Source organism: Cupressus sempervirens, chromosome 1, assembly GCF_028749045.1.
Source record: "Cupressus sempervirens isolate cs-2001-9-10 chromosome 1, ASM2874904v1, whole genome shotgun sequence".
Taxonomy (NCBI): domain Eukaryota; kingdom Viridiplantae; phylum Streptophyta; class Pinopsida; order Cupressales; family Cupressaceae; genus Cupressus; species Cupressus sempervirens.
Genome location: NC_143118.1, coordinates 557,843,719 through 557,857,525, shown reverse-complemented (window position 1 = coordinate 557,857,525; position 13,807 = coordinate 557,843,719). Strand labels below are relative to the sequence as shown.

Sequence of the window (13,807 nt, the reverse complement as noted above, 5' to 3'; positions counted from 1 at the left end):
ACTTAGAGAAAGAAGATGTAAACAAGCAGTATATTTGGATAAAAATAACAGAGAATCAGATTTTTACAAGGGTGGTTGTTTGTTACTTTGCCCCAAAATGCTCAAAAATGTATAAAAAGCATAGATTGGATCGAGAAGACCCGTTCGCTGCACTCAAAAAAGACATGGCAGCCTTTAGCTCTTTAGGGGAAATAATGATAATAGGGGATTTCAATGCTAGAACAGCAAACAACCAAACTCTCAATCTTAAGGAGAGTTACAATGAAAGCAGAGACCCAGTTTGGCTTGAAGAAGAAGGGACACAAAAATGGGAAAGATCTTCACAAGATAGCATGGGAAAGATTAATCATTTTGGTGCTGAATTACTAGGCTTATGCTGCCTATATAACATGGTCATATGTAATGGTTTGGAAAAGTGGCCTAAATCAGGTGGAATCACATGCAAAAGATACAATGGACAAAGTGTGGTTGATTATGTAATATGCTCGCAAGAATATGTCGCAAAGATAATTAACTTTGAGATAGAGGATTGCCCCATGGAGCTAAAATCTGATCATAACCCCATCTTGATAAGGGTGGCCACTCACTTTAAAGATCAACATATTGTCCCAAAACCTTTACAAAAGAGGAAGATGATTCCGATTGGCAAAGTTTTAATGACACAAGAAAATCATGCTACTTTCCAAAACTCTCTTTTGCGGCTGTCTAGGGTTTCGGGAAACCATTCCGAGTCTGATAAACAACATCTCATGGACAAGGATAATCTTGTTCTTACTATCATTAAAGCACTGAAGGAGTGTAAAAGATCTAGGGCCACAAGAGAAGCCAAGAACACTTTTCCGGCCAATCCGTGGTTTGATGAGGAATGCAAAATAGAAAAAAGCAATTGGAAAAAGAACATAAATAGAGAAAGTAGAAAGGAGTATGATCAGCTAATTAAAAAGAAGAAAGAAGAGTATGTAAACAAGAGAAGAATCGAGTTGATTGATCTTAGTAAAAACAGCCCCAGAAAGTTTTGGAAAGAGCTTCAGTAGAGAAAAACGCAGATAGAGAACAACATAACAGGAACTAAATGGCTGGAATATGCCAAGACTCTCTACGAGTGTGATCTAGGAGAACGTAGAACCATGGAAACAGAGACTACAGGGGAGTTATTCAGCGAAAAGGATATTATTCAAGGCATAAGGAGGTTAGCTGTTGGTAAAGCGCAAGCTATAGATGGGCTTCAAGTTAAATACTTAAAATGGGGTGCTGAAACCATCACACCACACATCACTAAAATTTTCAACAGTGTCAATAGAGAAGGTTTCCCTATAAAATGGACAACAAGTGTGGTGATCCCACTCCACAAAAGTGGAGATATAAACAATCCTTCTAATTACCGAACCATCATGATCAATCCACTATTTGGCAAGTTATTTGGCAGCTTGGTAGAACAAAAAATCAGCAACTGGGCTGAAACAGAAGGCAAACGTGCAAAAGGGCAAGCAAGCTTTAGACCGAAACACTCTACTATAGATCACGACATCACTCTTAGACACTCGATTGAGAAAGTTTGGGACACTCTGGGGAACGAGGTTTTTTGTTGTTTCGTGGACTTTAAAAAAGCATTTGACACAGTGCCACGTAATAAATTATGGGATAGAATGGAAGAGTTGGAAGTTCCTAAAGAACTTAGGTCAGCGGTTTACAGACTATATGAGCAAGTCAAAGCTAAAATCAGAACGACAGAAGGGCTATCAGAAGATTTTGACAGCAACATCGGGGTTAAGCAAGGGTGTCCGCTATCTCCAACATTATTCGGGCTCTATATTGACAAGTTAGAAGAGTGGATAAACAAGACCAATGGTGAGGGGGTGCAGCTGGCCCACTTTGTGATAAGATTGCTCTTATATGCGGATGATCTCATAATTCTTGCTAGAACAGCTAAAGGTTTGAAAGAGCACTTGACAGCACTAGAAATTTTTTGTCAAGAAGTAGGAATGCAAGTTAACACTAGCAAAACCAAAATTATGATCTTCTCGCTAAAGAAGAATAGGGGCATACGAGATGAGTTTCTGTTTGAAAATAGCCCACTTGAGATTGTGGAAGAGTACAAATACTTGGGCATCGATTTTCATAACAAACTCAACTGGGATACTTGCAGATCAAAAAGGATCCAAGGGGGCTAGAAGGCATTATACTCTTTACAAAACAAGTGTAGGAATGCAGAATTATGGGATTGGACGACCATGAAAACTCTTTTTGGTTTGCTGGTCACTCCAGTTATTCTATACGGATGTGAAGTATGGGGAGGTAGTATGTCCGAACAGAAATGGCGGCAAATAGAAAGAATTCAAAAACACTTCATCACATGCAATCTTAAAGTCAAGACCACAGTTCCGTATGAGATCCTTTTGGCGGAGGTGGGTTCCTTTCCATTAAAAGCCGTTGCTTTGGTCCGGATGATAAGCTATTTAAAGAAAACCCAAGGTCTGGAAACACATTGTTGGCCCAAATTGATCATATAGGAAAAACTTGTGAGGCGAAAAAGTGCATGGATGAAGCAAAATGACAAATGGATGCGAAAATGGGATATCAACATCCAAACTTGCCCGGATAACATTACAGAAATAAAGAAGTTTGTCAATGAAAAATTTCGCAATATTCTGTGGACAAGACACATAGGGCGGAAAAAATCTTATTACATTAAAGAATTTAATCCCACTTCTAGTCATGATGAAAAGGCCTATATAAGAGCACCTATTAACTGGAAAGCAAAAATGTTGATGGTACAACTTAGAACTAGTGCACATCAGCTACGATGTGAAACTGGTCGGTGGCAAGTTCCAAAGGAACAGTGGGCAGACAGAACATGTTTATTTTGTAATATGAGAACAGTCGAGACAGAGCAACACTTTGTCAAGGAGTGCCTGGCTTACAATGACATCAGATTTGGTTATACAAAAATACTGCAGAACAAGGATTTCAACTATTTATTCGAGGAAGATCAAGTGAAGAGAGCAGCGAATTTGATTACCAAACTTCAGAGAAGGAGAGAAAAGTTAACCAAAATTTTACAACTGACTAGTTCTGCTCCTAACTCGGGAGGGTGATTGCATGGGTTCCATAGACTATTTTAGTCTCGTGGACGTCATTAAAATCTATCATATCATATCATCACTGACAAAAAGCACTTTTTTACAAGAATATGGTATCAATGTGACTTTCGTTCTGGAAAGAGAAAACAGGACCGTTGACATAGACTGACAGCAGCTGCTGGTGTTACGGGTACTGTTGACTGTAATGGCTGGAAGGACTGTGTCGCTTTGTCCAGTCATTTCTGGAAGAATTTTTTTGGCAGGTATGTTAACCTTATTGATCTTCATCTTCCCATTGGTGCTGTGTCAGACAGCACTTGCTGTCTTCAATTCCATTTGGACAAGCCTCCTAATGCAGATCCATCAAGATCACCTTTATTTAACAATGCTTGCATTAAAGAATACATCATAGGATTGAGTGCAATGGAGCTACTCGATTTGATCAAACCGTAAAGTGTTGTACATCTAGCAAAAGTATATTGGACATACTGCAGCGGTGCAAAATGCATTCCCATCCCTTACAATATTTTTTTAGTGCATTTTCTTTAAGTTTTTCTGTAACAGACAGCATCAGAAAGCAAGTTGTCCTGATGTCACCGGGATGATGGAAGGACTTTAAGGATGCCTCGGTATTCCCACAGCAGTCCTAAATGGGAGGATGTCCCAGATTTGCCCCTTTCTTTATGAGATATCAAAGTAAATAGAATGAAATAGAGGGAGTTATTCTCTCGTTCGAGTTATTTGAAGTAGATTTTTTTTACGACACCCTTTGAAATAACTGGGATGAACCCCCTGTTATTTTAAATGCATAGAATTACTGATGATAAGGTTTACTAATACTCTTCTAGGATACCGATTCGTGCCTCCTGTGAGCAGAGGCGGAGGCGGATTCTGGAGCGGATGCCTCTGGATGCTGGCCAGATGCGTGCAAGGTGGAACATAGTGCTTTCATACGGTGGCAGGCCTTGCCAGTCAACTCCCCATTCCTCTCATCCCTCTCCTTTACCTGTTGCTCCAATCACTCCCTCTGTTCCCCCTTTCAATTGTATGGGCACCGGTACACAGTATCCTCCAAGAAATTGAAGCCTCCATCTGGGATCTGTATCAAGTCTAATAATTTTCTCTCACAGAGTCTTCTGTGTTGACTGCTGTAGGTATAGCATTTCTGCCATTGGAACATCACTATTGACATTTTCTTTGTGGTCGACGCGGTTCTGTCTTTTGGGCAACACGTGGCTCATTCATGATGCGATATAAAGCAGCCTCTGTGAGAGGAAAGGTGTCTACCATGGAAGAACGCGGGTGAGGCTCCCACGTGTAGTCCACCTCACCTGTGGGTGTAGTGTGCAGAGAGTGTCCTCTCATGGGCCCTGTAGTGGCTGCAAACCGTGAGTGTTGCATAGCATCAGGCAAATCGAGGCTAAACTGGTTCTGTGACACAGTGGATTCTCTGTCGTTATTTCCTGTGTTGGCTGCAGGATGTCGGGAGATGTGTGAGCGGGGCCTTTGTTGCCACAGACCCTTTTTCCCAGAATTACAGCCTTTTGTGCGGGAAGTAAAACCTGACGCATAAAATTTTAAAAATATTAATAATATTTAACAATATTATATATATATATATATATATATATATATTTTTGATTGCACCCGAAGCGGTGAATTGGGATGACCTCCATATAGGTGGTCTTAAGTTCCACTCTCACCTATATATATATAGCCCTGGCCAATTTGGCTAAAAAAAAATAAAAATTGTATATATATATATGTATACGCACACATCATCCGCATCCCCCAACGCTCTCGCATCTGCGTCCGAATTCCTTTTTCATGCGTATCTATGATGAAAGTATACTCCAGGAACCGTCGAGGCTATCCTTGTTCCCCCGTGCATTATACCAGCATAGTGACCAAACTTTTGTCAATATTAATGCTGGAATTTTCTTGTAATAATACAAGAATATCTGCCCAAAGTCCATCCAACTAAAGTAAACTTCGTGGCTTTGTCAGGTTAGAGAACAGACAGCTTCCGTGTTTTCAGGGTTAATGAGAGGAAGAAATGATAAATTGGTTAAGGCTTTTCGGGAGAATTCACTCAAAGAAGCACGTCTGCTGCAAAAGGAAAACAAAGTGAGGTAATTTTTTACATGCTTGAAATTATCAAGCTACACTTATATCAGGATCTTGAACATATTGGTCATCAAGATATTTTCCATTTTCTTTTCTAAATAAATCAGCCTGCTAATATTATTCAGGATTCCAAAAGCTGGTTCATCTTTAGCTTGCAAGCATGGGATGGTGTTAGCTTTATCGTCCTTGGTATTATCAGTGCCATATGACATGCCAAGGTGGCTGCTCAAACTCAAGATATGGAACTCCTTGACTTTGAATTAGTATGTTTTAAACTTTTATGTTAGTTGGACGTTAACGAACATCTGCCCCATTTAAATGCAGCTGGCTTCCTGATACTGTTACTTTATTAGCACACTTCAATGGAGAACCATCACCAGTAAAAACCACAGTTATGAAAACGATTGCTGAGTTCCGACGAACCCATGCAGATACCTGGGGCCTCCAAAAGGAGTCATTTACTGAGGAGCAACTTGAGGTATCAAAATTTTACTGAGAATACATTAGTTTTTTGAGTCTAAGCATTCATGTCAGTCATACAAATTCTGTACATCAGCAATGATAACATATTGATTATTATATTTTTCTTGCAGATTTTGGTCGACTCATCATCATCACTATCATATTTTGCATAATGAAATGTGCATGTTGTCTTGCTGTTCACATTTAGTTCCAGTTGTAAAAGTACTGTTGACAAATCTGGCAGCATATAAGTGATATTTAAGCAGTGGAAAGGAAGCTACAGCTAACACAATTACACTTCCCATTTTCTTATTTTAAGATTTTTCTTTTTTGGATCACAAATAAGCCTGTAGGATGTTTAAGCCACATTTTTTATAATCTGCAATTATCTTTAATTAAATATTCAGCACAAAAGACTGCCACAGACATCAAGCCTAGAGCATTTTTGGCTGAACGAGTTTGTCATACTTTTTTTGGAGACGGAGTTTTATTTGATTACAATTGTTGATGATTAATAAAAGCTTACGAGGAACACCATCATCAGCTAATTGCCTGTTGACTGATGGTGAGTCTGATTGAGCCAAGAGCACCATATTCTGTGTCACATTTTATCATTTTGATATATTTGGCTCAACCACGTTAATGGTTTTAAATGTAGGACTTTTTAAACAAGGAAGATTGATTAGAATGCAACCCTGGTTTGTAAATAGCATATCTTCTCAGTTTCATGTGAATCATGAAAAATAACTAGAGAATAACGTGTTTACTTTGTTTTTATGGATTCAGACTGAGCTCATAGTGTCAAGTCAATAAAACTTGCGGTTACTTCATCAATGGTATAAATAGTCATCGACCGACTTTAAATTTCAATTTGTATGACAACATTGTTTATATTAGTTTGAACTTTGTAAAATCTCAACATATTTGTAAAATGTGGGTTGGAATTTTAGGGTATGAAAAAACCCACCAACAATATAATCAACATCACCGAATTTTTTATACAATATTGAAATAGCTGGACATTGGGAGCGGTAGAGATGGAGCACTACATTATCAAAGATTGTCTGACATATAGTGACATCAAATCTGGTTATACAGAGAAATTACAAAACAGGGACTTGAACTACTTATTGGAGGAGGATCAAGTGGAGAGAACAGCGGTTCTGATTATCAAACTTCAGTGAAAGAGAGGCAAGTTAACCAAAACTCTGTAGCTAGATTAGTTCCACTCCTACCTTGGGGGGTGATAGTGTGGGTCCCATAGGCTACTTTAGCCTCATGGATGTCATTAAAATCTGTCATATCATATCATATCATTGGTGGATTATCATTCCAAGTGCTATAAATACAAATTGATTGTTGAGCATCATGGGCGTGGTTTTAATTTTAAATAGATGTTCAAAGGAAAAGTTTTTGGGAGTTTACTAAAGGTATAGCATCATGTTCTAAAATTGTAATGGAAAGTGATTATTACTGAATAATATGCTCCACTAATAAATTTTTCCATGTTGTTGCAACAATGTTAAAAACAATTCAAGAGAATGTATCGCATAAAAATGCTAGATGTAGCCATAATATCTTGAGGTTAAAATATGTATATATGTATAGTTTTGTGGCTCTAAAATGTAGTGGGAATTGATTATTAATGAAATATGGGTTCAATAAATACAATTTCTTTGATAATTATTCTCGAGTGTTTGTTTCTATGGTGATGTAAGAGTTGCTTAAGGTGGACAATCGCTTATAAATAACAAGAGACGTGAAGCGTCATAGTTCCTCTCTAATGTCTAGTGGTTGTAGAATTGTGGTGGAATGGAAACATATAGAGTTCAAGGTAAAGTGAATTTCTTTTGTAATAGTAAGATCTATTATGAGTCTTCCTAGAGTGTATTAAGAAATTCTAATATCATGTGGAAGATAGTAAGATTAGATTTATCATTGGCACCTTATTAATTTATTAGTTGATTTATGTCTTCTTTTTACTCTAGCAAATATTTTAGAGAACCTATTAAAAGAAAAATTTAATGAGCAAGAATGTGCTTTCTAGAAAAGCATCATTGACTTTCTAGAATTTTTTTTTTTTGATGAGGCTGGTGGTTTTGTTAAGTTCTATTTGAATGCACCCAACTTTCTTATAGGTGCAACAATTAGTAGTGAGAGTTCTATTTATGGCAAAATTGGTAAAAGGGTCAAAGAGGAGTGTTCTTTCCATTTATTTCCAATTTTTTGAAAGCCTTCATTCCTTTCAATGTATAAGCCAAGGAAAAAATGAACAATATGAATGTTCTTATAGGTGCAACAACTAGTAGTGAGACTTCAATGCACAACAAAATTGGTACAAGGGTCAAGGAGGAGCGTTCTTTCCATTTAATTCCAATTTTTTGGAAAGCCTTCGTTCTTGTCAATGTATAAGCCAAGAAAAAAATGAAAAATCTGAATGCATACTTTTTTTAATTGGTGAGACATAGAGAAATGATGAATACATATATTTTTTAAACAAAAGGAACAACATAAATTAAAAGTTGTGTACAATAATTGATTACATTTCAATATTTTGGTTGTTTTTAACATGCTTTATTATTGAAGATAAGGTTCTTTTCTCACTAAAGTTGACTAGTGAGAGCAACTAGATGAAATCAAACTTTATATATTCATTTGCACTTTCCACTATATCCTAACAAACATTATTGTTCTAAAAAACTATTTTTGATGCATCAAATAGCTTTTTATTTCATTAAGTTGTCTTTAATACTAAAGATACAATGATATTTTTACTTGATTGCCACATAATAATAATAAATACAAATAAGTTTTAAAATTGATCAAAAAAAAAATATAAACTATGAAATATTTTTATTAAATAAAAATCTTATTATAAGATAATATATTTTAGAAGATAAATCTCTTATATTTTATTTAATTAGGAAGTTATGAATTAGTTAAAAGAATGTTTTTTACTCTATTAACTATAAAATTAATGACTTGTTACCTTGAGAATTACCTAGGGGGTTTAAAACAAAGTTTTAATCTCTAAGTGAGAACAAAGTGCGAGATGAGTTTTTCACTTTCATTGCATACTCAAACCCCTCTCTCACTATGTACCAAAGCTCATACACTCTTTCTCTTTCTCCATGTACTTGATTTTTTATCTCTCCCCGAACTAAAACTTTTCTCCCTTCATCAACGCTTAACACTTTTCTCTCTATCTCTCTACATACTAAAACTTACTCTCCTTCTATCAACCTTAACTTTTTAAAAGTTAAGGTTAGAGAGTTCGCGGGTTGGAGTAAATGTTTGCTCTTTTTCATTCTCTCTCCCCAAACCTTAACTTTTTGCCCTAATCCTAACCTGAAGATTTCAAGAACTCAAATAATGCAGGGCAAGCAAATAGTTGATAGTTGATGAGTAGTTTCAAAGGCATGTAGAGATGTAATTGATGGTTTGAGGATGAGAAGCTGGAGGCATACTGATCATCACTCAAAAAAAGTTCTTTCACTTACTCTTTACATTTCACTCAATAGATGATGTTTCAAATCACATGATGGCAGTATTCAAAACCTTTAAGGCAACACAGAATCTTCAAGGCACTGTGTGGGTTATCATAAGTCTTCTTCAAGGCTTCGAGCTTCAGCAACAATGACATCTTAATTTTTGGTCGATTGATCTCTCATTTTTGCACCTCTTATGGTGTCTAAATGCATTTGGAAGTTGCCTTAAACCGTTGTGATAGTAGAGGTAATAATGCAAGATAACTGTTTGACAGAATACTCCACATCCCAATCACGGTTTCGCATAATGATCAACACAGGATGAAATGCCAGAGAGAGTGTTGGGGAATTGAAAGTCTCAGAAAGTGTACACTGATTCACAGTTTGCCTCCATTTCCATAGTGGTGTTGAAATCCAAACTGTGTAAATGAACTCTGTGAGCAGTGATAGAATGGAGCCTTATATGTAAGGTAAAATTGGGTTTCCAACATTTTGAAGTTGTGAATGATGCCCTCCCACGCATTGCCCAAGTCAAGGAATCACTGACTGCAAACAATGCATAACATGTTTGGGTGAATAATCTGATTGATTGCTAATGTCATCACACCATGACCATCACTTCCACGTCATATGGAAATGATACACATTATAGGTTTGACAGAATGCCTTCCCAGTGCGTGTGATCTTTTTGGTTCAATCCCTGCACCCTCTCCTTAACCCACGTACTCCTCTAATGGTATGTTTTGAAATGGTAGAATCCATGTTGTGACACAACATAGGAGATAAAAGTCCAGGCAGGAAGGAGACAATTCGATGAAACTCGTGCTTCATAATGGGCGTACATATGTAGGAAAGCGTTCAAGAGTGTACAAGCCATGTGTAAAGTAAGTGATCACCTAAAACAATAGATGATCGTCAAGTGACAAATCAGGCCGTCGGTATGAGATCATCGACCAAGTTGATATGCACCATAGGTTGTTGTGAATAGACCATGGGAATTACCAAGCACCGGTTGCAGGTATAGGTGTATGATACATATATGTATATTTGTTGGCTGGGAAGTGTTTGACCAAATGCTTATAATGAATATGGAGACTCTTTTGGTCTATGCATGAGGACAAGGTTTGAAGTTCTCGTGAAGGCCATCGGGTATTTCTGGATGCAGCTCTAAAAGCTACCTGATTTTTGCAGTGATCTGATTAATGATTAACACTCAATGAATTGTCTCATAAGGAGACATCCAATTTCATTGAAATGCCCAACCCAAAATCTCAAGTAAAATATAGATAGCGATCAGAGCATGGAAAGATCGATGACCACAAGAAATGCACCAAAGAGATGTGTTAGAAAGAACTATAGAAACTCTCAGACAAATGTAAATGGAAAGAGTAAGTCGATCCTCTATGCCCATATGCCAAATTGGGAACTTTTGAAACGTTGGATAGTGAGATGTCATATCAGGATGAAGTAAAATGAACACACAGTAGAAAGGATGTACTGATTGAAATAAATATAATGGGTGTTCAATCAAACATTGTTATTACGCACAATGTCGTACAACCTTCATGCACCAAAATGAGAGTTTCAGAAGATGGTTTCTTGTTATGAAATATAGATACAACTATATGTGGAAAATACGTATTCAAAACAAAGAAGCACGAGCTATGCTACTTTTGAGGCAATACAACTATATGTGGAAAATACGTATTCAAAACAAAGAAGCACGAGCTATGCTACTTTCGAGGCAATGCCAACAAAGAAGCACGAGCTATGCTACTTTCGAGGCAATGCCAACAAGGACTTGTGATGTCATGATAAATATCACACAAAGGGTTTGAATAAATGCCAAAGAATCTTGAATGCCATCAAAACATGATAGGACTTTGATTATTATTCAAATCAAAGGAAGGGGTGGTGATAATATGGCATTGGGGAACACAATGGAAGTGATAAATGAATGGGTTAGTGGGATGGGTAAGATTGTAAGTTGTCAAAAGAACTCAAAATTGCTAAAATAAAATAAAATGCATGTCCTATGGTGAGATGCATTTACCAATGGAAAATACTCTTTTATAATAGTTATTAAGGTTACTCATGGATGAAAAAAGGATATTAAGTTCATCTTGGGATCACGCTTATCTTATAGAACCTTCAATTGTTCAGGTGGTGAAGTGATGATAAATGAAGGGAGAAGACGAAGACGAAAGGATACTTCGGTGAAATCAGCATTTCGGTCTTTCTTTGTAGGCAAAAAGTGACCATGTCACTTATTGTAACTAAAGTTAAGATCTTAGCTTTCCTTATGTTCACGTTAGCTTTTAGAGGCCGAAGTTTCCATGAGTTAGTTTTCAAATTCATCCTAGTTTCCCAAACTCTAACTTTTGAGGTAGTTATGAACCCGAAAGGGTAGCTTGTAGGTAGTTATCTTCTGAAGCCTATAAAGATAGGGCTTTGTCAATGTAAGGGGGACCTTTTGGAGACTTTGAAATAAGGGAACAATTATGCTAAAATTTTGATGAGAAGAATTTTTTTGGAAAGTATCTATAGAGTTTGTCTTTGAAATCAAAAATCTTTCTTATGTTCTTGGTATTCAAGAAAATAAAATGGGAAATGTGTTTGGGTTCTTTTTTAAAAATCTGGATTGTCACGACATAAAACTGTTGATTCTTTTTGTATTGAATGTTTTCATGATATTGTGTGAATGTTTATGAATCCTAAATCAACATGGTAATAATGATGATGGGGACACAACCCAAGAACATAATGGACATAACAGGAAAGGGAAATTGTATTAATTGAAAAATAAGCTAGTACATTCAGTATAGAGAAAATAAACTTCAAATCATGCCCTAAGGGCTTACAATAGCATAAATGTGGAGATAATTTCTCCTTTCAGTACCTCCTCTCAAACTCCACTCCGAACTGCCTTTTACAATGCCAGAAATCTCCTTAAATAGACCTCGGAGGGTTAAGGACTAGGAGTACATTCTAGAAAGTGCTAGCAGGCATCCACAGACCAAATAGAAGGTTCCAGAAGCTGCATTAGAAGTCGACGCAAATCTAGAAGAATCCAGAAATGGTAACCGAACTTTCGGGAGGCATAACTTTTGAACCGTAGCTCTGATTGACGAACCGTTTACATTTTCAGAAAGCTCTCAAAGTGCTCTATAGCCCTATAGACCAGCTTCGCTCATCCCCCACTTTTGGCCCTTTTCAAGGTCATTTAATGCCCCTAACCTGACTTTGAAGCATTTTTAGGAGGTCTCCACAACCCGAAAAATTGCAATAACTCTCAAACCGTGGAGCCTTTTGACCTAATTCTTTTTTTGGAATGCTCTAAATTACAATTACATTCATCTAGCCAATTTACACCTCCTAGTTCACCAAAATGATGGCTCAATTACATACTCCTATTTTTTCGAGATTTACACAAACACTGATAGTGGAATTGTGAGAGTTGGAACCTTTATTTGACCCAAATGGATATCCAAAAATGAAAACACATGAAACAGAAACTAAGTCTAAGTATATTTTTTTTTGGGTGACACAGGATTGCCCTTATACCTCTAGATGCTCCTGCATCAGACACCCAGGGTAGAATGAAAAGTGACCCTGTCACTTTATGAATGGTAGAGGAAATTCCAAATGGGAAACCTCAGCTGCTGAAATCCAAGTTGAGTCCTCAATCGGTCATCCTTTCCATTTGACCAAATACTCTTCATACTGCTTGTTTTTGGTACTCCTACCCACAAGATGATCTAGAATGTCATCTATCTCCTCCTTCTTAGAGGCAGGAATTGGACATGGCTCTAACACCAACTCCTCATCTGCACCATCATCATGATACTCTGTTAAATCTGCAATGTTGAAAATGGGAGAAATGTGAGTACCATTTGGCAGCTCCACTTCATATGCATTTCCTGAGTCATGTTTCTTCAAAATTTTGCAAGGGCCAAATTTCTTCATTTTCAACTTGTTGTAAGTACCGGTTGGAAATCTTTCTTTTCGTAAGTGCACCATGACTAGATCTCCTACTTGAAATTCCTTATGTCTTCTCCTTTGATCAGCCCTAGCTTTATACTCTTGATTCATCTTGGTAATGTGTGCTTGAACCTCTTCATGTAGACGCTTGATATGTTCAACAAATTCCTCAGCTTCAACACTTGTCCTCTCCTCTTGTTCTATCTTCCTCAATTCTGGTGTAGTCCTTGGGCTATTCCCATAACAATTTGGAATGGTGATTTTCCAGTACTCCTATTTATAGAGTTATTGTAAGCAAACTCTGCTTGTAGAATCAAATCTCATCCCTTGGGCTTATCCCCAACTAAACATCTCAGCAAATTGCCAAGACTTCTATTTACCACTTCTGTTTGGTCGTCAGTCTGCGGGTGATGCGTGGAACTGAATTTTAGGTCTATTCTCAACTTCTTCCACAATGTCCTCCAGAAATACCCCACAAATTTAGTATCTCTGTCAGAAACTATACTCCTTGGAAGACCATGTAGTCTTACCACCTCTTTGAAAAATAAGTCTGCAATATGGACAGCATCATGAGTTTTGTGACATGGAATGAAATGTGCCATTTTGGAGAATCTATCAACCACCATGAATACTGAGTCATTACCCCTTTGTGTCCTTGGCAATCCAAGA

General features: G+C 37.2%; 1 protein-coding gene across 1 annotated transcript in view; it reads left to right on the top strand.

The window, feature by feature from the left end:
- The window catches only part of PA200 (proteasome activating protein 200), a 290,511-nt gene extending 284,250 nt beyond the window's left edge, over positions 1-6,261 (top strand). Inside the window, exons 32-35 of the mRNA XM_089830694.1 lie at positions 5,088-5,212; positions 5,333-5,425; positions 5,532-5,685; positions 5,801-6,261. Of these exons, the coding sequence (XP_089686820.1) occupies positions 5,088-5,212; positions 5,333-5,425; positions 5,532-5,685; positions 5,801-5,842 (414 nt within the window). The 3' untranslated portion in view covers positions 5,843-6,261. The remainder of the gene's footprint in view (positions 1-5,087; positions 5,213-5,332; positions 5,426-5,531; positions 5,686-5,800) is intronic.
- Positions 6,262-13,807: the final 7,546 nt, after the last annotated feature.